Raw genomic sequence first — 20,750 nt, forward strand, 5'->3', positions numbered from 1 at the left:
ATTATACATTTGCACTCTCCCTAGGTACTGTAGGGGTTGAGGAACAGAGACATGTACTAACCCACAGCAGCACCTGCAGAACTGTGACACAGATTCCAACCCAACCTCCAGAGAACAAATCAATGTCAAGCTAATGACAAAACACAGTATGTAATATGTTTTTAAAACACGTGCCTTAAAAAAACCCCCAAAAAACTATGACAAATGATGCAATCCCAAATCTCTCCGAGCCAGGTTATTTCTGCGTTCCCCTGTCACAAGCCACTGGGTGGCACGTCATTTCAAATGCCAGGTTTTATGAGGGATGCTTTTCACATCATTGTGCTCTTGTCCCCGAACAATAACTGCAGTGTGATGCATCCTATTCCCAGTGGAGCAGAGGGCCAAGCCTGCATTCACGAGCACGCTGCACACACAGGCACACACACAGACTGAGGCAGAACACAGTACATACATGAACACTTCAATCTACAACGCACATTGGTGCGAAGCACCGTCAGATCCACTGATGCTGAGAGAGAAATGGGGGGAGGGGGGGAGGAGAGAAAAGGAGGGCACATACTATATAGTGACAGCTGGGGTAGAGAGGAGACACACAGCAGTACTGGAAAAGGAAAGTCAGTAACTGCATCAACATGCACTACAGTATCAGGGTCCTCTGGAGAGAGAGACCTTTTTTATCCTCACTCCTTTAGACTTCACCGTGGTAACGCAGGGAGGCCTTGAGAGCGACGAATCCTCATTGTTGTCATCTACATTGACTCAGAAGCATTCCAATATATGACTCTTTCATGAAGCTTAGACTTTATTCATTTCAATGAAGTCTAGTGCAAAATCTGCCATGAGAGAATCCTATTCTTTGTCCAGTTCTTTGTCCTGACATCATGAAAGAGCTCCTGTTATCGTGAGGCTCAGTTGTTGTGTCCATCTATCCTTCCGCTCGCTAACTAGAGCAAAAGAGGTTATAAAATATCTATGCAATCAGTGGTCTGTATCGACAACCCTCTCTCTTTCTGTCTTTCTTTCACTCTCTCTTGCTCCGTCTCGCTCTGTCTTTCTCGCTCCTTTTGTGTGTCCCACTATGCACATAAAAACATAAATTAAAATAATGGTGGAATGGTTTTCTGTGATAAAATTACAGTTACTAAAGTATTAATATTCTTTTTTTTGATTTTGTGCAAATAAATCCTGCAAAACTTTTTGTAATCACTGAATAGTGACTAGTGGCAATGACTGCACAAAAATGAATGCACAAAGATGAATGGATGCAATCACTATTTGCTCATCTTTGATTAGTTGTAAGGAGGAGTCAATTTGGACATCTTTGCATAACAAGATGGCAGACAGTTTTAGTCAGTCACTTGCGCCACCTACAGGATGAATACTATATAGACACAGTGCAGACACAATTCAGCCACATACAAGAAGCCAGGAAATTGATTAAGTAATCTGAGCAGGTTTTGACCTTTATCCCACCCCCTCTCCATCTGTCTCAATGCTCCCAGTGTCCTGTCCTGCATGCTTGTTTTGGATGTTTACTCTGTTCAAAAAGGAATACATTTTCCAGCTCTCTGAACCTAACAAGCTGTTTATTTGGACTGAATTCAAGTTTAATAATAATCACAATGGAACTGTGTTTTAACCCATAACTGGGTTTTTTGTATAGACTGTGATGATACTTCAGCTAAGTTGTTCATTCAAAAGAGAAACAGATGGAATTAAAGAAGGCTTTCTAACTTTTTTTCCTGTCTTTGTTTCAGGCTTGTTATTCACTCAGTCACCATAAGAAACCCTAACATGTCTTACTGACACTACACACCTACACACTCTCCAGCCCTCACTTCCACCCACTCTCTCTTTCCTCGTCTCTCTTATTCATCTTTTGAACACCCATGTTGTAGCAAGGTTTCAGTAAAGAAATGTTCCTGTCTAAATAAAATGTGTGGTGTCAGAGCAGTACATAACGACCCCTTCTGTTATCCTCCACTGCACTCTAGTCAGCCAATCAAGGCTGTTGTTTCTGTTTGCCAAGCAAGATCAGGAAAGGAGCAAAACAGGGCTGATAAAAGATTGTCTTTAATGTTTGGCATTGTTAATGAAGTCCATACCACAGCAGTTATGGAAGTAGGAAAACCACTTTTACAACCAAACACTGTTTGATCATGCTAACACCATATGTACAAGAAAGCACATTGAAAAGTGTATAAAGTATTTATATGTGAAGACTTTAAGTCAAGAACAATGCAGACAACCACAGTCTAATGGATTTGTCCTTTTCCAACATTGATTATAGATATTTATCAATTACACCAATTCCTGGAGTACATGTATATACACAAAACAACAAGAACATCATTATAGGGGGTCTGCAATAATTCTCAAAAATATTTCACAATACCGCTGTATGTACAAGAACAGAATTTACTTTGAAAAATTCTATTGTACCTATATTTCATCTGAGTATCATTCCACCCTACAATTACTGTCAATACTAACAACCCCTTGAAGATTTCTAATTAATTAATTTCTTCCATACAAACTCCAACATAGTTCATGCAAAACGCACCCTGCATCCTTTCATGGTACAGTTCTGAATTACAGAGTCTAACTACAGATGATTCCACATACAAAAATAGATGCTGTCTGAGCAGTTGACAACCTGATGTACGAGAACACAAAGTATCTACTGGCAAAAGAAACGAATGGAGAAACAACTGTGGTTCAAGCCGTGACCCCCGACCTTCCAGCCCACTGGGAACTGTGACGCCACACACTGCTGCTGCTCCCATCCACGGGAGGTGCACTCTGCTCTCACACAGGGCTTTAGACACTCGTTTGAACACAAACAGTTGTTCTCATATTGCAGAGCGTGGTCAAGGAGACAAAACTAGATAAACAGTGACACAAACCAAACAACAATCGCTAACCAAGGCAGGAAAAAAACGTACAAATGCCATATGTTGATATCTCATTTGTTCAGGGAGCATTCAGAAGATATTTCTTTAAGAACTTAAGAACTTGGTGACGATGCGGGGGGTTGTGAGCTTCTCTGAGACGATCAGCTGTGGAGTCCAGATGAGAGGTTATACTGCATTTCAGTGCACTTAAGGCAGGTAGGCGTTTTGAACGCTGTTTGAGGGAGTCTGGATTTGCTGCTGTTCGTGAAGGGGCGTAGGGCCACACAACTTATACATCATAAGAGCTAGGCAATGTCATTGACAGCAGATTACCTTAGTCAGTCCTCATTTCTTGACTTTTGTCCCAAATTACAGGAAGAGGCTGAGGGGGAATGGGGTTGGTGTTGTGTGTTCAGTATGTCCAGCCGGTGGTTGAGGTACGTTGAGTCATTAGTCTTCAGTCCTTCTCCCCACCATGCTAAGTTACTTTAAAGTCGAGTGACTTCACTAAAACTCAGTGTGTCAGGCTCATGGTTCCCACCTCACCAAGTCTATCAAGGCAGTCTGTCACCCAGCTGGTCTGGATAACAGCACACACTCCTTCCATTAGATATCTTTATCACACCAAAACAAAGAAACTCAAACCGAGACCTAACTAAAACGTAAAAGCAAAACAAATTATAATTGCCACTTGTGTAGTACAAATAGTACATCTCATTTGAATACATTCACATTGGTTTTCCATACATTGTGTATGGATGGATAATCATTAGCTGAAGTTCATGTCCCTTGAGATGTGGGTCTATGGGTGGGACCCAAGTCCTAATAACTAACCTGCTTTCTACGATAGCCAAAGAGAAACACATAGGATCTGAATGTGCCATGTGATACGGTTCACTATTAAGGAGCACTTAACAGTATTTGAAAAACTGAGGATAGACACAGCATTGAAAAACACATACTGTATGTAGCAAAGATGTCAATATCACATATCCGAGATATGAAGCCTTTCAAGCAGAGAAGTCATTTAAACTGAGAATAGAATGTTCTGTAGCTGATGTTTGGGATAAAGGGTGGGGAAGTCTTGGTCTTGCACTGTATCATGTGATCATGTTTGCTGTATTTTACAAAATGGTCATATATTATTCTCAAAGCAAAGGAAACGAAACATGCTCACAGACTAGTTGTACAATAGTGTACAATCAATACCAATTGAAACAAAGTCATCATTATCTATATTATTGTTCATCAGATAATATTCCCTTATTGGTACCTGTGAGGCCACTCCATTCATGATCCGACAGCAGAAGCACAGTGAGGAGACTGAGTGGGCCTCATAATAAGTTACTCTAAAGTAGCTTCCTCTCCAACTCTCCTTTCTTTCATCTGCGCTGACATGAAACACTTCCTACTCAGCCCTTGTCTATAAGATGGGTGAAATCATCATACTCAGCCCTTGCACTACAAAGTAAAGTGTATCTACCATCATCAGTGCAGCTCTTTCACATGAGCGCAGATGACGGAAAGCAGAAGCGGAGAGGAGGTCACTATAGAGTACTGAGATGCAGGCGGAGGGTCGGGGGAACTGGTCCTCATGGTGTCTCCTCATGCTCCTCGCTGATGCACTGCTCCCAGGCATGCTTGGCCTGCTCCTCCCTGTGGCTGTGGGGAGAGTGGAAGATCCTCCGGGGCAGGGGGATGGGCTGGGGGACCAGCTCCTCCTCAGGGATGCAGCCCTCCCTCAGGTAAGGCTTAGGGGGCACACCCGGGGGCTGGGGCCGGCGGTAAGGGATGTGGTGGGGGCCGTGGAGCGGCGCGTGGGGGTGGGCGGAAGCATGGGAGTGGGGGTCAAGCCCCGTCAGCTGGGTGTGGGAATGAGGGTTGGAGTGGGGGTGAGAGTGGGGGTGTGAGGCAGGGCTGCGGTAGTGGAGGGGCCGGACAGGGTCCATGGAGTCGGTTTCGGGCCCACTGTAGTGGATGTGCAGGTAGGGGGAGGACAGGTACTCATCAGGGGTCCACAGGTGGCTGGGTATGGGCTCCATGGCCTCGTTCCTGATGGGCGTAGGGTCTGGGTACTGCCCTCCAAAGTTACTCTCACTCAGAGAGGACACCCCGCTGCTGGCACTGCCTGACAGGGTGGAGTTGCTGCCCCCTAATGCTGACTGAGGACTGGTGGGGGAGCCAGGGATCGGGTGTAGGGGAGACTGTGGCGGAGAGAAACAAGCATTAAATACGAGTTCACCATTTCACAGAAAGGAGAAAAAGGGATGTGTTGGCCTTGTTTGTGTGCCCGGTGAGAGGTTAACGCTGGCGTTCTACATGCCAGCTCTCAGGTGGATTACCTTTCTCAGAGAGCGAACAGGCAGAGCCGGAGGCGGGTCGCTGTTCTGGTGGTGAAACGCATCAAAGTGCATCAGGAAATGTCCTGTAAGGAAAAGACAACATTGAAATCGGCCATCCATCACCATGGAGACCAGCACAAGACATTAGCAGGATTGAACTCAGTGCAGGGAAGTAGTCTATTTTACAGTATATTTCCGTGATATAAATCATGTTTCCTCCAGTCTGACATTAGTTCAGTAGAAGGTCCAGGGGTTCCTACCAGGAGGGAAGGATCTGGGGGGGACAGGGGGCATGATGGCCCCTCCAGCAGGGCCCTGGATGTAGGGCACTGTCTCCCTGCACTCCCCATCCAGACTCCAGCTGCTGGGGGCATTGGGGAACACTGCAGCACACAACAACATCAGCACAGGTTAGCACAACAACACAAGGGCAACAACAACAGTGGGCAACAACAACAGTCTAATTGTCTTAAAGTTGGCCTTAGGGCCTCGTTCTCACCTTTCTCTGGTAAACCCATATGAGGATCAGTGCAAGGCTTACAGGGGCTCACTTGTTGAAGTAAGGCACGCTGTAGGTGGTTGCTCTGTCAAAACACAACCATATGACTCCAGTTCCCAGAGAAACAAGAAGCAGACAGCACGTGGCATGGTGTGGTTCATGTCCTGGCCTACCTGTCCGTTCTCAGTCATGTTGTAGTACATGGCGTTGTTAGCCCGCTCCCGGTGCGGTGGGAGCAGCATCATCACCTCCCGGTTGTGTTTGGTCTTGTCAGGTAGAGACGGAGAGCCTGGCAGGATGGATGGGACATGATGTTTATATCAGACTTCTTTATTCCTTGTCAGCTCTGCTGTTCTCTGGGACAGATGTATATCGGCATTGACTCCCTCCTGAGTCACACTGCTATGGATGAACATGTTCTCAAATGAGAGCGGACAGGTCTGCACTGGTATACGCCAGATCTGATTAGGGCCTGAAGTCGCTGAAATCATTATCAGTGATCTTTAGGCTGATGCTATGACATTATCACAAGTATAGCTTCTTAGCACAGCCTGTCAGGAACGTAAAGGGTGAAAATTAGACTCTATTCTGGGGTCTGAAATCCCCCCCTGCTGTTCATCATGGTAAGTCAGTGAAAAGAGCTTCTCTGTAACCATCTCCCTGTGTTTTGGCTCCTGGTCACGTGACGACCCCAGTGTCACTCACCTCTGGCGCTGGAGGGGGCGGAGGTGATGACCTGGGAGGAGTTGGAGCGAATAGAGCTGAGGCTGGAGGAGGAGGGGCTAGGCTGCATGAGGGAGGTGTCCTCGGAGTGCTCTCCCATCAGGCCGTCTGTCAGGATGACTAGGTTCCCCGCCTCGCTGGAGGTGTGGGAGGACAGGGAGGAGGAGGAGTGGCGGATGGAGCCCTGCAGGTTCAGAGGACTGGAGAGGAAGACGGACAAGAGAAGGAACAAAAACAGAAAGAGAGGAGGTGAAGGAAGAATGCAGGGAGTAAAGCGACAGACTGTTAGACCATGCCCGTGTGGACGTTAAAAATGTGTGTGTGTGTGTGTGTGTTTGTGTGTGCCAGTCAGTTTGTGTATGCCGGTATTTTAGGGGTGTACATATGTGCGTGAGTATGTAGGAGTAAGTGTGTGTGTTGGAGAGTTTGACTGACTGACCTGTGCCTGTGGACCAGACGGATGCTCTCTGGGCTCATGTGGCTGTGGGAGGTCAGGATGCCCCTGGGGGAGCTGACCCCAGAACAGCCTGCAGGACTGAACCTGTCCACTCCAGGCACGCCCTGCTGGGCCACAAACATCAACTGCTCTGAATATTCACACTGCAGTCACGCACACATGCACACACAAACATAAGAATCCATCCTGTCAACACGAGTATGTAAAACAGACACAAAGAAGAATTACTCACATGGTGTAAACCAGTCCTCATCACGTGGAACTGATCTACAAGCTTTTTGTGCAGGGGGCGCATTTCAGGGTGCACCAGCTTCTCATGGACGGCCAGCCCCACTCCCAGGATGTGGACCTGGGATTGTGAACAAAAGAAAACATCTCAGCCAATGCCGAGTAGTAGACCTTGCTGTCAGCACTCTCTAATGGGATTGGGTTTCCCTGTCCAATAGGAGAGAGCGAGCCAGAGGATGATCTGACCTGCTCTTGCATCAGGTCCTTCAGCTGAGTGATCCTCTCAGAGTCCTCTGGGTGACTGTTGATGTAGTCCTTGTCAAAGAATGCCTGTAGGGGAACACAGTCATGAAAGAGATTGTTGCACACTCCTACACAAAAGAACGTTAAATATCAACCCCCACACCCCCCGCCCACCCCTCCGCCGTCTCTCCATCTCGCTGCCTCAGCACCTCCTGGTATCTGGCGATGCCTCCGTTGACAGCTGCGTCTATGACTCCGTTGAGGCACATGCTGAGGGGGTTGATGTTGCCATGGTGCTGTCTATGTTGGTACTGGCTGATCAGGGTACGCAGCTCCTGGGTCTTATTCTCCACCACGTAGATGGCATTCTCCAGAGGGCTCACCTCCACCTGGCAACACACACACACACACACACACACTTTAAAGGATTCTAGGGTGGAATATAGGAATCTCAAGTGGAGAATCTAGATTTGATCATTGAATAACCAGATCACACATACACCCTCTTGCATCATCTGACAGATGTGTCCCAGTGGAGGCGGAGATGACATTTTCATGTGTAAGCACGTGTGTGTGTAAGTTCCTCACCAGCTCTCTCCTCTCCACCTCAGACCAGCGAGCTATCCCAGGGAGCGGACGTGTTAGGATCAGTGTGGTCCGCTCAATCCAAAGGCTCTGGAGACACACACACACACACACAGTGAATGCTGTCTTGTATCCAAGACAGTGAAGAAGCATTTTATGCAGAGCAGACAGAAAAGATAGAGTCAAGCTCCACGGCCCGCACCCTGAACTCGTTCTCTCTGTCCTTGGGGCCCTTGTGGAAGGGCCTGTCGTAGTGGAAGCGGTTGACGTTGTTGATGCGGTAGAAGCTCTTGATTCTCTCTGGGACGCGCTCCAGCTGGGGCACGTCAGAGATGTCTGACACGGGGGTCACCGCATAGATCTGCAGGTCTGGGCCGGGCCGTCAAGGATGGACACACACACAGACACACACTCCAAAAGTGAGCGAGCTTGTACTCTCTTTCTACATCCGTTCTCTTTACTATCAAGACCCAGCCAATAAGGAGCTGATGTCAAAGTAGGTTATCTATAGTGGAAGCCTCTGGAGTAGGATACATTGAGCGTCATTCTGTAGGATGGTGTCGTCTGGCTGGTTTGAGTGCTGCATGGCGATGGCCTGAGGAAACTCTCCCAGCATCCTCTGCTGGAAGTCCTCCAGTCGCTCATAGTCATAACCTTTGCAGACAAATTCCTTATTCTGGAGAGAGAGATAAGAGGTTGTCATCAAGGAGAGTGTGTCTACATTGTTGATATGAGTTTTTGTGTCGTATGTGTGTGTGCATGTGTGTGTGTGTGTTTATACTCCTTCTTGTGGAGAGAGAGATGAGAGGTTGTTATATTTGAAAGTGTGTATAAATTATTGATATAAGTGGTGTGTGTTTGTGCGGTGTGTATGTGTGCGTGTACCTGTGTGTGTAAAGTGTGTGTATTGGTCTTACTCGGAGGAAGAAGGGGAACTTCCTGCCATAGAAGCCCATCCTAAAGAACTCTGGTTCGATACGCTGCTGCTCTATGATGTTGTCATAGTACGCAGCCTCCATTTTCTGCCCCAGGGAAACAACATCACAGGTATCACTAACCCTCTAAACCTCTTCACCAGACTCCAAGGCACACATCTACAATGACAAGCTCTGGAGGGTGAAATGCTATCCTTGTCGATGTCAAAATGTGATTCAAGAGAGAAAAAGTGTGACAAAAAGAGATAGAGTGACCGGGAGAGAAAGAGAGCGAGAGCGCGCGCGCGCGAGAGAGAGAGAGAGAGAGAGAGAGAGAGAGAGAGAGAGAGAGAGGGCCATAGAGAGCTAGAGGTATAGAGTGTGGAAACTGGGAAACTCTATCCATCCAACCACAAAAATAAACTAATGTGTGTTCCAGTTGAAGGTGAAAGCAGAGGACAGTCAAAATGACAGACTGAAGGATGGTACACACTTACCCGGATCCAGCTCAGGCTCTGGTAGTCATATAAGGTTTCATACTGGAAAGCCAGTTCCCGGCAGAGAGAAATTCCATACTCCCAACACTGGACAGAGATGGAGAGACAGAGACATGAGCCTACAAACTCCAATTTACAATATCATGTCTATGGAAAACAACTCATGGATGATTTGAAAGTGGAACATAAAAAAACAACACGATTAAAGACAACATACGGAGATCCATTTTAAAGGGCCTCATCCCAACTACCAAGTCTGCTTATGTTCTTCTTTCATATAGGTCTGTTGGACTCACTATAAATGCAAACATACAATATGGTATGAAGCCATATACAGCCTGCAGTGGCTTCAGCATAGCTTGCTTGGTCCTGACTTGCCTTGCCCTTGTTGAAGTAGTGGAGGACTTTGCGGCTGAGGTTCTCCTTGCGCTGCCACTCGCTCTGAGACGGGTAGTGAAGGAACTCCCTGAGGGGCCGGTCCTCCCAGTGCAGCAGCTCCCAGTACAGCAGCAGGGTGAACGCTGCCTCTGGTGGTGGGGAGGAGCAGGAGCAGGCCAGAGGTCTCAGGTCAGCACAACACATCCTGTCTGTGTTGTCATCAACACTCTCAGATGTTTAGGTGATGGTTACCTGTGAAGTCTTCAGCCTGGAGGTGCAGGTCACACAGCTTGTGGATGTAGCGGATGTACATGTCCTCCTTGTTGATCTCTGACTTGTAGAAGTTCTGGGGAGGAGAGGGAAACGTTCTCAGGAATTGTGAAATGTCTAAACACATCTCTGAAGGTCGGAGGTCGAATGTATAGTGGCTCACCATCAGGTTGACAGAACCACCCATCTTCTTGTTCTCCGTCTCATCACCCTTCATGCAGTCCCTGAAAAAACCCAGAAGAGTTTCAAAGTCGCACCAACTGACCAACAAGGCCTGATGTTTACACAAGATTCACAATGAATTCCTATCTAAGCCTATCTGAGATGACGGAGGACGTTAAAGGATGGTACCTGTAATCTAGCAGTCGTTCCATGAGTCTCGTGACAGACGTGACAAATGAGATGCCTGTCTCTCTCCATGTCTCCTGCTCGATCTTCTCCAGGAGGCTGAAGACAGACACACCAGGGGATTCACGTTTAGTCTCAGTACCGAGGAAACAGTCAGGTTTCATCAGTCCAGAAATCAATTGTTAGGCTGTGGAGGTCTGGGAACTCACCTGGGGTAAGGGCCAAACAGCTGGGTCCTGGATCCCAACATAGAAAAAAGGAATTGAGAAACATGAGGTTAGCCAGGTCTTGAGCAGAACACCATGTAGCAGGACAACACAGGGTGTAGGATGTGATCATGCTGTGACTGTGGTGACGCCTACAGCAGGCTGAAGAGCTCTCGATGGTGGTCGTCTCCCTTCCCATCAGACACCATGCTGTCCAGCTTATCCATCAGCTCTGCCTCCACCTACACACACACACACACACACACAGTAGTTCAGCATAGTTTTTTTATGTATCCAGATCAAGTAAATAACAGTGAATTCAAATGAAACATTAAGACCTGCTGTGACATTGCAAACCAGCTGTGACGGACCTGCTTGAAGTTGCCGTTCTTCCGTTGCTCCCAGTCCATCATGTCATGGAAGATGGGGATCATGATGTTCCTGACCTCACTGTGCGGCACCAGCGTCACTCCCAGGAAGGGCCCCATCATTCCTGGGATGAAGTGGGGCTTGTTCTCCCCCAGTTTCTGCCACATACTGAAGAGCTCATAAGCCATCATCACTCTCAGATCTCCATGCCTGTGAAGGGGACAAGGGGACACGTGGTTGAACGAATGAGCAGTGTGTAGCTGGGGTGGCGCTGGGGTAAGTGGTGTTAGGATGTGGTGGCAGTATTACTTGTCCAGGATCTTCTTCTTCTTAGACTGACTGAGAGGCTCCAGCTGCAGACTGGGCTGGTTGATGTACAGAACTGTCAGGCTGAAGAAGGAGTTCCACACCTGTAGACACACACACACACACACACAAACATACAGAGGAAATTAAGTCAAACAGGAAGAAAGCACTAGACACTAGAAAAATATGAAAAAGATAAGATGTTTTCCAAGTTTCTTCAGCACACGGATACTTGAGTTCATACCTTGAAGTCAAAATCCACCTCAGAAAAGTTCTTGTGCAACGCCGGGGACAGGTACTGAGTTGTTGCCACGATGACACTGGAGAAAACATTGCATACGTCACTTTCCAAACAACAGAAGATGAAGGAGGGACACAAAGATAAGTCATAAGAGTCCAGTTATCAGGAGAGTTTCCTTGTGGATTTCTTCTCAGTGAGTGGGGTGTTTGTGGAGGTAGGGTGAGTTGGAGACAAGGCGACAGGTGATGACAGGCAGACTTACTGACTAGTCAGCAGCCTCATCACGCTCCAGTCTCGAGGGAAGATGGTGAGCTTCATCAGATTCCGGAACACGCAGAAGATTTTCAACAGAAACTCCTGGTGGAGGATTAGTCATACGCATTTTATTACATTTTCTTTCCAAAGCCATGTTATCCATACGTAAAAACTTGCGTAGGCAAAATATGAATGAAATATTTTCCTTGTTCTGACTCAACTAATCCCACACAAACTGAGTGGCAACTTCTCACCTTGAGCTCGTCTTTGCTGTGGAAGTTGTTGAGCAGATGGTGAAAGTGGAGCTCTGTCATTTGTCGGAGCAGGGACAGCAGGCAGGACACGTACTCGCCCTGTTGATACAAAACAGACACACACAAACACACTCTCATATCAGTTGATAGTTAAGTCTGCCCTAAAACAGATTGACGGTCAAAATGATGCAACTGTGGATGGCAGACACCGTGCATCAGTGCTCACAGTGATCTCAGCTGTGCACTGAGGACAACGCTGCCCCCTAGCTGTCTCCAGAGACTGGGACTTGCTCATGATGGACAGCAGAGTCTGCAGCAGCACATCCAGCAGGCTCTCCACCATCATCTCCACCTCCTCCTGCACAGACGACTCCTGAGACGGGGAGTGGGAGGGAGAGAGAGAGAGAGGGGGGGGGAGAGAGAGAGAGAGAGAGAGAGAGAGAGAGAGAGAGAGAGAGAGAGAGAGAGAGAGAGAGAGAGAGGGTGGAAGAAATGTCAGTATTTATACTGATCAAGAACAACAAGAGAAATGTTTAAGGCATAGTTAATAAATGAACATGTGCTGTTCAATGGACCATTTACAAGATGATCACTCGACAAACGCCAGCATGCATAATGCATAATGCCTGAACCACACACTGCTATACATTAGGCTTTACCAATAAATAATTCATTCCATTAAGATAGGAACGTTGGGTGTGAGGGGGTTTAACCCCATCATGTATGGTATGTAGTGCTGTGTGAACACAATGGGAGTTGGATCTCAGAGGGCACGTGCAGGACAGAGCCTGTGAGCGGTCGCTCTGCTGTACCATGGAGCTGGTCTTGATGATGGAAAAGATGCTTCCCAGGATGCCAGAGCAGATCAGTAGCTCCCTCTGCTGGCGGAGATGCAGGTGGATGTGATGCAGGACCACGGGCAGCAAGATACTACGAGACTCTGGTTAGGAAAGGGAAGACAGGGAGAAAGGGACAGGCAGAGAAGGGAGGATTTAGAATGAAGGGAATAGGACAAATGTTGCATTTAGTGTACGTAATAGTCCTTGCACACTGAAAACTGCATTGGCACTCAACATCCACATCTACAACAAGCACGATACGTTGGGATTTTGATTTTACCTTGGGATGCGCCTAAAACATACTTCAAGAATTCTAGAAGTGCGTGCGTGCATCTGTTGCTCACCAGGGAAGAAGAAAAGGCGACTCTCCACGGTGCGGGCAATGGACTGCAGTTTGACCACGTCCATCGACTGGCCGATGTCAACCGTACTGGGCATGCTCCCCAGCGTGCCCCTCACATACTCTGCCACCTCCTGAACAGTGAACATCTGCAGCAGCTCGTCAAAGATGTCTGGGAAACTGTTCAACAACGCTGCCTGAGAGGGGAGACGATGAAGGGAGAGAGAGGGAGAAAGTAGAAAAGAAGATGGATACAGGTATGGCTCCAACAGAAAGACAGACAGATTCAAAATGCTATTTCACATTTGGCCGGCTCAGATTCAGCTAATACAAATGTAATAGTTTGTAAGATGTAACCCAAGAATAACAACAATGTAAAAACGCGGAGGAAACCAACCACACAAACATAACAGGCTGGGTTGTGTAATACCCTTCAGCTGTCGATACTGCAGTGGTGGTTTGTAGGCCCTGGGACAGACCTTCAGACAAGAAGGCTCTGATTCAGGATCAGCCTAGCCTATACAAACCTTCTACAATAACAGGATTATTACCCTCATAAAGGACCTGAAATCACTGTCCTAATGGGACTACGTCATCCTTCTCGAATAGGTGGTAGGCCGCCACTGCTGCATGAGGGAACCAACACAGGGGGGCGCTGTGACTTACTGTGACAGGCGAGAGCCCAGGAACAAGGCTACCACAGAGAGGCATGCAGTGATCGCACCCTTAACTGTCCAAGAGCAAACCGGGAATAGGGTGACAGGAAAAGGAGGGACCAGTGCAACATTAAAATGATACATCAAACAATAGGATGACTCCAAAGGAAATATATCAATGAGTTCAACCAAAAGAATAACGTTTCAAACGTCTTTAAAATGTAAAGTAAATCAAAAGACCGATTAGCCATTAGATTATAGATAAACTAGCCTCAGACAGGAAGTGAGGGTGTGGTGGGCAGAGAGTGCACAGGACTGCCTGACCTGTGTGAAGACCAGGGTCTCAGAGTTGCGGCTGTCCAGACTGAGGACAAAGCGGATGGACTGGAAGAGCTCCTGGATGCTGGCCCGGAATTGCTCCTCCTCCATCCCACAGGTGGCCCGCGAGTACAGGATCCTGGACTGAACGATGAACTTGAACAGATACTCCAGAGCCTGGGAGGGGGGGGGGGGATAAGATATTACATGGCTACAACTCAACAAAAATAATGGATGTACCAAGTACGAGTCATGTGACTCATGTCTGGTCATGCAGTCAGCGTCCTAAGATGTAGACGCGTCAATACCTGGATGAGGAAATGATCAATGACTTCCTGGTGCCAGTGATCCTTAACCTTCAACTGCCCAGACCCTCATCTGATTCACCCTGGCTTGACATTACTCTGCTCATGTGACCTCTGCATTGGACTTCCTCCCACTGTCTCTCTCACTACTGTATGGTCATCAGACCTCCTCTATGCGGTCTGTGATTATGGTCTGTGTCACTGGTAGATGCGGGGGCGCCTCACCCTCATGGCCTCCTGGATGTGGTCCTGTCTCACCACCTCAGCAGAGCGGTCCATGTACCATTTCAGACAGCGGATCAGCTCTCTACACAGACAGAAGGACAGACAGGCCATATCTGGTTAGGAAATGATAGACTGTAGACATATAAAAAGCCCTTCCTCCCTATTCATCTTTGCAGCAGTGAATCTTGTATGAATGGGTCTGTACGTTACTGAGTCCAACATGATCTGAATCATTTGTTATGAGAGCTGGGTTACTTGTAGGCCAATGCTCCAGCAAAGTGGTTCTGGATGTAAGAGTCCATGACAGGCCTGAAATGGTAGAAGCGGCTGTCCCTGAGTAGGTTGATGATGAACACCTGAGGACACAGAAACATGATTTATCAACACATACTGTAGATTTAAAACCCAAAATGTTATTGCTAGCCTAGAAAGAAAGGAAATTCAAATGACCGCCACAACTACTTTTTTAGCGCTAGCATGAATGCTAAATATTTTAAGGGATGTATAGTTTTGAGTACCCAACTTTGGGTGTTCATATGACTGGTTGATAGGGCAAAATATTAGTAAAAAATTTGGGAAAGTGCCAATAAACAGCTGCCCCTGTGTCCATTATCCTGTACAAAAAAACGAAAATGCTATTGCTTTAATTAAATTCCATCTTGGATTACCAGTGACTGGAAAACCAGAGGTCCATATTTATCAGTGTTTTCATCCAGAAGACAGAACAGTGTGTCCAGGACATCTCGCAGGAACTGAAGGAGAGAGAAGAAAATGCTCAATCTCAAGACAGTACTGGTCCACACACACTAAAGGACATCATGTAAACTACATGCTTACTAGAGCTCTACTACTGTATCTGTTTTTGCTACGCTAACATACTGTTGACTACTGTTCGTCATACTGTTCAACATAATGGGGGATACGAACCTTGACTATCTCCTCTCCGTTAATGTGGCGTAGTCGACCCAGGATGTCCAGAACTCTGTCAGGGTGGGCCTTCCAGTTCAGCAAGGCCAGCAGATCCACTGAGGACAGAACACAGTACAGTCAACCACAGTACAGGACAGTGAAGTGCAGTACAGTATAGTACAGTACAGAACAGTACAATACAAAACATATTTGGTGTGAGAAGTGATGACTTGGCCATACCGTTCTGTGTGAGCTTGGTGGAGCAGAGCTGAGTGGAGACCCAGAAGGTTTCTTTGGGGCTCCTCTGGAAGGGCAGGTTGGCAGGCAGACTGGGGCAGCTGTTGAAGTCCTCCTTACAGCACGGCATGCTCAGGTACAGACCCTGGTTACTGAAGGTGGCATTCTCATCACACTGACCAGGGAGACCGAGACGAAAGGAGCGGAGGGGGGAGACACGGAGACATACAGAAGAGTCAGATGGAGAACAAGTGCTACAGTATAGAGTCAAGTCATCTCTGTGTCAGCTTCATGCCATCTGTTGTCCGGTTCCTGGTCACCTTGTAGACGTAGAGCTCATGGCTCTCATCTGAGAGTGTGGTGCCGTCCTCTCTCATCAGCGGAGTGAAGGCGAAGCCAAACAGCTTTTTCTCTCCTTTGTCTTTAGCTGAAACAAAAACGTTTGCATTTGGTTTCATCTACCAAAGATTTTATGGCCAAATCATTTGTAAACCTTCCTGTAGTGACAACATCAGAGAGGGGTATCTGTTGTTTACGGCCACGTGTGCACTCACTGGAGCAGTGCCTGAACTCAAAGCGCAGATGAGATCCTCTGAAGCGGTCTATAGGTATGGGCAGCTTGATCATCTCACTCCAGCGAGGACTGTTGTTGTGGTAGAGGACAAAGGAGCGATGCTCACTCGTATTGGGCTCCCCACTGCCCAGACTGATGCAGTCCTGAGGGTGGAGGAGCCAGGTTAGATACAAAGAGTGGATGGATGGATGGCTAGGTGGGTGAATGGATGAGTGGCGGATGGGTGGATGGATGGATGGATGGATGATGGATGGATGGGTGGACTGATGGAGAAAAAAGGTTGTGTTTCTTACTTTGAGTGTGTCCCCATCAGCATACAGGACATAAACAGTGACTTCAATGTTCTTCTGGACACTCTTGCCACCCCTCTCAAAGTCTCCTTTCTCCAAGGTGAGGTACAGGTCGTTACGAATGTCACCTAGAATACGGACACAGGCCAACCGCAGCCAGGTATAAATACACCAAAGCATCGTGTACCTCACTAGAGTTCCTATTCTAGAATATTCTCTGAGGCCTCCCTCTGCACAGTGTCACTAGTGGTCAGTGTCAGTGCAAGGCTGGAAGTTCCCAGGCTAAAACAAACCTTTACATTTCCTATTTGGGCCTCAGAAGTTTGAATTTGTCTCAGCCTCGGTGTGTGATCCTCAGAGGAAGTGAGAGGGGTCGAAAGAAATTAGGCTGCAGCGCTGGCACCAGACAGAGTTGTCAAGACATGCAGGGCACATTATTGTTCTTACAAATGACGAACGGCCTCTCTGAGTTGTAGAACACAAAATCTCATAACTGTCTCAGGATGGCTAGTCAGGTCACAGTTTAATGGAATAAATATCAATGGAAAGTTTGGAGGAAGATATTGCAGTTATTTATAAGATCAGATTACTGTTATTTATAACTAACTCATTTCCTTGGGGAGGGATGAGTCACAGAGAGTGGTGTTGGGGAGACTGTTAGACAGCGTGGAGGAGAAGGGAGGCAAGGAGAGGTGTGAATTGTACTATAAGTCCCACTGAGAACTATGCCGATGCCGGCTAATGAAACAAACAGAAATGCACACAAGGCCAAAAAAGTCCTGAGGTTCACTCTTGATGCATGGAGACGCAGAACAATCATCCAAGAGTTGCCGACTTCTCCTCAACCCAGAGTACAACTCCCACAGTACTTCCTGCTGAGAGTTGTCTCTGACCTCCATGGTCCCTTCTCCTCTCTGCACTATCCCCTGCAGCTCACTTCCCTGTCATCCCCTGCCATAACCCCTACCTCTCCTTCTCTGCCCTTTCTACCTCACTACTCCTGCTCCCACTCTCCACCCCCTCTTTAATATTCCCTCTATCCCCAGCTTCCTTCCCTTTGATCCCTACCTCCTGCTCCCTGTCTCCCCGCCCCATCTACCCTCTCTGCCCCCGGCCCCCAGGCATTTACCTGGCAGGATGACGTCCGGGAAGCCCAACTTGCGTGTGAGGGCCAGGGCCCGGCTGAACACCGCCTGGTTCTCCCGTCTGATCTGCTCCAGCTCACCCCGCAGCAGCTGCAGGGAGATGATGAGGCCTGGGAAGGGTGGGTGGGAGGGAGGAGGATGGAGAACGGAGGGAGGAGAGGGTGTAGGGAAGTATAGGTGGTGAATGTGGTAGGGGAAAAGTGGGAGAGATGGAGGAGAGAGGATGGGGGAGAGGGGGGAAAGGGAGGGTGAGGGGGATGGAAGGAGGGAGGAACAGAGGGGTATTTAAGGGACATTAGTCAGAGTGTGGGGGAGGCAGAGACAGACAGGAGCATGGATGGAAAGATGTAATCAGAGTCAGGGTAAAAAAAGAGAAGAAATAAGGTTGTAGCATCGGACAGTGTTGGGTACAAGACCTGATGACAGAACTTGGTCATTCACATTATGCTAAAGTAAGGAGCAGAAGAAGCACATTTACAGACATACATTTTCACAGTGACTCCATTTTACCAAAGACAAGAAGATGACACAGTATATAGTAGTCCAATAACAGAGTAATAGACCATGTCTGTCCTTAAGGATTCCTAGCCATGCCAAGCCATACTAACAGTACTTGACCTCAGCTTATCCCGAATGGTGATTATCACAATGACCCTAGAGATGGCCTTTCTTATCAACAACATTAGAGAACACTGCATATTAACACCATGTGTTTGCAGTGTTGAGGTGTGTTTACCATAGTTGGTGCTGGGGGCCGAGTACTTGGTGCTGGACTTGCGGATGATGTTCTCATGGATCTGGAACCATTCGTTTTCGTTGTTGCATCTGGCGAGAACGACGAGAGCAAAGAAGTGCCCGTTAACTCCAGAGCCATTAGTGGACCCAGATGGAGGGAGGGGGACGGGCGACGAGGGGCTGACTGAGCAGCGTGTCTTCCAGTACCGTTTTCCTCGTGGAGAAAAGGTACCAGCGGGGGGAGACTCTATCAAGCAGCACATGAACCCCAACGCACAGCGTGCTAAGCTAAGCTGACAGCCACTTCTCCACCAGCCTTTTTCATTAGTGAGGGCCCGTGGGCCCCTGAGAGAGGCACGGGAAAGGCACGGGCTGGAGTCTGATCTGAAAGGACAGTTTAGAGACAGCTTTGCTCCACACTGAATCACTGCTGGCTTTCTGAAGAGGAGGAGCCCTTTGGCTTTAAGGAGAGATGTAATAACAATCCTCATAACATCTTTATTTGACCTGGAACACTACTTGTATTTATTTGATTTTGTGCAATTTGATTACATTTCAACTATGTTATTTCATGTCAACAGATGAGCAGAAAATGCTGGAAAAGTGACTTTAGCATCATGGAGAAGCATCCATTATTTATCTGCCATGCAGACCCCATGGAGGGCAGGCCAGATGCTGAGCTCGCTAACAAGAGAGGATGCAGAGAAGGAGATAAGCAATGCCTTGAGTCACGGCTTTGCTTGGTGTTATTTCCTCTCCTCAAACTTTGTCCTCTAACTTTGTTCATTTATCTAAGTGTCATGTCTCTCTCTCCCTCTTGCTTTCCCTCCGTCTCCCTCCCTTTGTATCTCTTCACATCCCTTCATTGGTTGGCTGGGGTACAGCTACGTCTCTCTCTGGCGGTGCCTAACAGAGGCAGCCAGATTCACATCACGCCAAGAGCACAATCTCAGGCCCGGGGTGAGTAGCTATTGATTTTCCAGAGGACACTTCATTATCATTCTGGTCAAAACACACAACCCATCAACACAGCCCAGCGCTCCGTTGTCATGCACAACATTTACGGAACATTCAAACAACTTTCCTTCCACTGAGCCTACTGTACTGTGCCACAATCCCACCTTTCATCAAGTGGCGCTGGAACCATTGATCTGCATGGTAATTACAGTGGCAGGTGCTGCACATTGTAATTACAGTGTAGGAAGTCATTGCTAAACATTAACTCTGATTCAGATCAGAATATTGTGCCAAGTAGGTGAGTCACTGCCATGGATGTATAGTTATACTGCATTCGCACAACTCTCACAGGTGAAGGCAACCAGTTTTCGAGGACATTAAAACGACAAGGTACTCATTTATACCAACCATCAAGGGAGTATATCCACGTACTAACGGTATGTTTAATCTCAACAGCATAAAGTCAAAAGCCAGATTCAGCTGTAGACTCACGTGTAAACTTTGAGCACAAAGTCTTTCTCCTCTTTGAGATCAGTGATGGTGTGGAACACGTCACTCATAGCAAGGACAGCACAGCCGTATGGCCTCCGGTACTGGACATGGGGCGGGCCCTTCTTCGAGTCGTTCAGTAACATACGACCTGAGGACAAACAATAACTATTTTCCAACTGTCCCTGATAAAAGTACATTGGGCTTCTGTGCGTCCCTCCATGTGAACTCACCAGTTCTTATGACATGTGCAACAATGTACAGATCTTTCTTTAGGTCTTTACTGCTTAGGTCCTGAAGAGAAACACAAATTGTTGTCAACTCTGGATATCGTTTTATTTTGAAGGTCTCTCATGGTGAACGGAGGGAGGATTACCGTGAAGAGGGCACACAGACGGTCAATCTTCTCTGGGTTCTTTGGTCCTCCATTCTTGTTCAGTCTCACCATGAACTTTTCGCTGTGAAGGAAGACACATGTAAGGTGCTTCAGCGTTAAGTGAATAAACTCCCCTGCGATTGACTTTGAAAGAATGTCAATGCTAATCTTATCCGGTGCAACCTCTCCTGTTTGTGTCTGTCCTGTATCTGACTTGTATGTGTGTTTGTGTGTTCTGTGAATATCCTGTGTCCCGTGTCCTGTGTGCGTGTATTTGGACAGTGTGCTTTGCTGTGTGTGTGTGTGTGTGTGTTGTGAGTGTGTGTGCTCCGTGTGCTCGGGG

The 20,750-nt window shown here is 47.5% G+C and overlaps 1 protein-coding gene across 1 annotated transcript in view; it reads right to left on the reverse strand.

Moving 5' to 3' along the window:
* Positions 1–4,489: 4,489 nt before the first annotated feature.
* Positions 4,490–20,750, reverse strand: part of LOC146252206 (dedicator of cytokinesis protein 3-like) — a 30,377-nt gene continuing 14,116 nt past the window's right edge. Inside the window, exons 10-52 of the mRNA XM_084679013.1 lie at positions 20,408–20,489; positions 20,265–20,325; positions 20,035–20,182; positions 18,587–18,675; positions 17,835–17,960; positions 16,709–16,833; positions 16,396–16,558; positions 16,162–16,268; positions 15,845–16,016; positions 15,623–15,720; positions 15,364–15,447; positions 14,951–15,051; positions 14,696–14,777; positions 14,172–14,342; positions 13,196–13,388; positions 12,825–12,952; positions 12,239–12,385; positions 12,013–12,111; positions 11,766–11,860; positions 11,507–11,582; positions 11,266–11,366; positions 10,959–11,166; positions 10,744–10,829; positions 10,591–10,617; positions 10,385–10,480; positions 10,197–10,257; positions 10,016–10,109; positions 9,764–9,912; positions 9,386–9,472; positions 8,892–8,996; positions 8,509–8,650; positions 8,177–8,343; positions 7,978–8,064; positions 7,599–7,778; positions 7,393–7,476; positions 7,151–7,267; positions 6,901–7,043; positions 6,444–6,661; positions 5,912–6,027; positions 5,739–5,823; positions 5,500–5,622; positions 5,240–5,322; positions 4,490–5,101 (exon numbers count right to left, since the gene is read on the reverse strand). Of these exons, the coding sequence (XP_084535139.1) occupies positions 4,490–5,101; positions 5,240–5,322; positions 5,500–5,622; positions 5,739–5,823; positions 5,912–6,027; positions 6,444–6,661; positions 6,901–7,043; positions 7,151–7,267; positions 7,393–7,476; positions 7,599–7,778; positions 7,978–8,064; positions 8,177–8,343; positions 8,509–8,650; positions 8,892–8,996; positions 9,386–9,472; positions 9,764–9,912; positions 10,016–10,109; positions 10,197–10,257; positions 10,385–10,480; positions 10,591–10,617; positions 10,744–10,829; positions 10,959–11,166; positions 11,266–11,366; positions 11,507–11,582; positions 11,766–11,860; positions 12,013–12,111; positions 12,239–12,385; positions 12,825–12,952; positions 13,196–13,388; positions 14,172–14,342; positions 14,696–14,777; positions 14,951–15,051; positions 15,364–15,447; positions 15,623–15,720; positions 15,845–16,016; positions 16,162–16,268; positions 16,396–16,558; positions 16,709–16,833; positions 17,835–17,960; positions 18,587–18,675; positions 20,035–20,182; positions 20,265–20,325; positions 20,408–20,489 (5,518 nt within the window). The remainder of the gene's footprint in view (positions 5,102–5,239; positions 5,323–5,499; positions 5,623–5,738; positions 5,824–5,911; positions 6,028–6,443; positions 6,662–6,900; positions 7,044–7,150; positions 7,268–7,392; positions 7,477–7,598; positions 7,779–7,977; positions 8,065–8,176; positions 8,344–8,508; positions 8,651–8,891; positions 8,997–9,385; positions 9,473–9,763; positions 9,913–10,015; positions 10,110–10,196; positions 10,258–10,384; positions 10,481–10,590; positions 10,618–10,743; positions 10,830–10,958; positions 11,167–11,265; positions 11,367–11,506; positions 11,583–11,765; positions 11,861–12,012; positions 12,112–12,238; positions 12,386–12,824; positions 12,953–13,195; positions 13,389–14,171; positions 14,343–14,695; positions 14,778–14,950; positions 15,052–15,363; positions 15,448–15,622; positions 15,721–15,844; positions 16,017–16,161; positions 16,269–16,395; positions 16,559–16,708; positions 16,834–17,834; positions 17,961–18,586; positions 18,676–20,034; positions 20,183–20,264; positions 20,326–20,407; positions 20,490–20,750) is intronic.

This window comes from Hypomesus nipponensis, chromosome 18 (assembly GCF_054491055.1).
Source record: "Hypomesus nipponensis isolate SF chromosome 18, ASM5449105v1, whole genome shotgun sequence".
NCBI lineage: Eukaryota > Metazoa > Chordata > Actinopteri > Osmeriformes > Osmeridae > Hypomesus > Hypomesus nipponensis.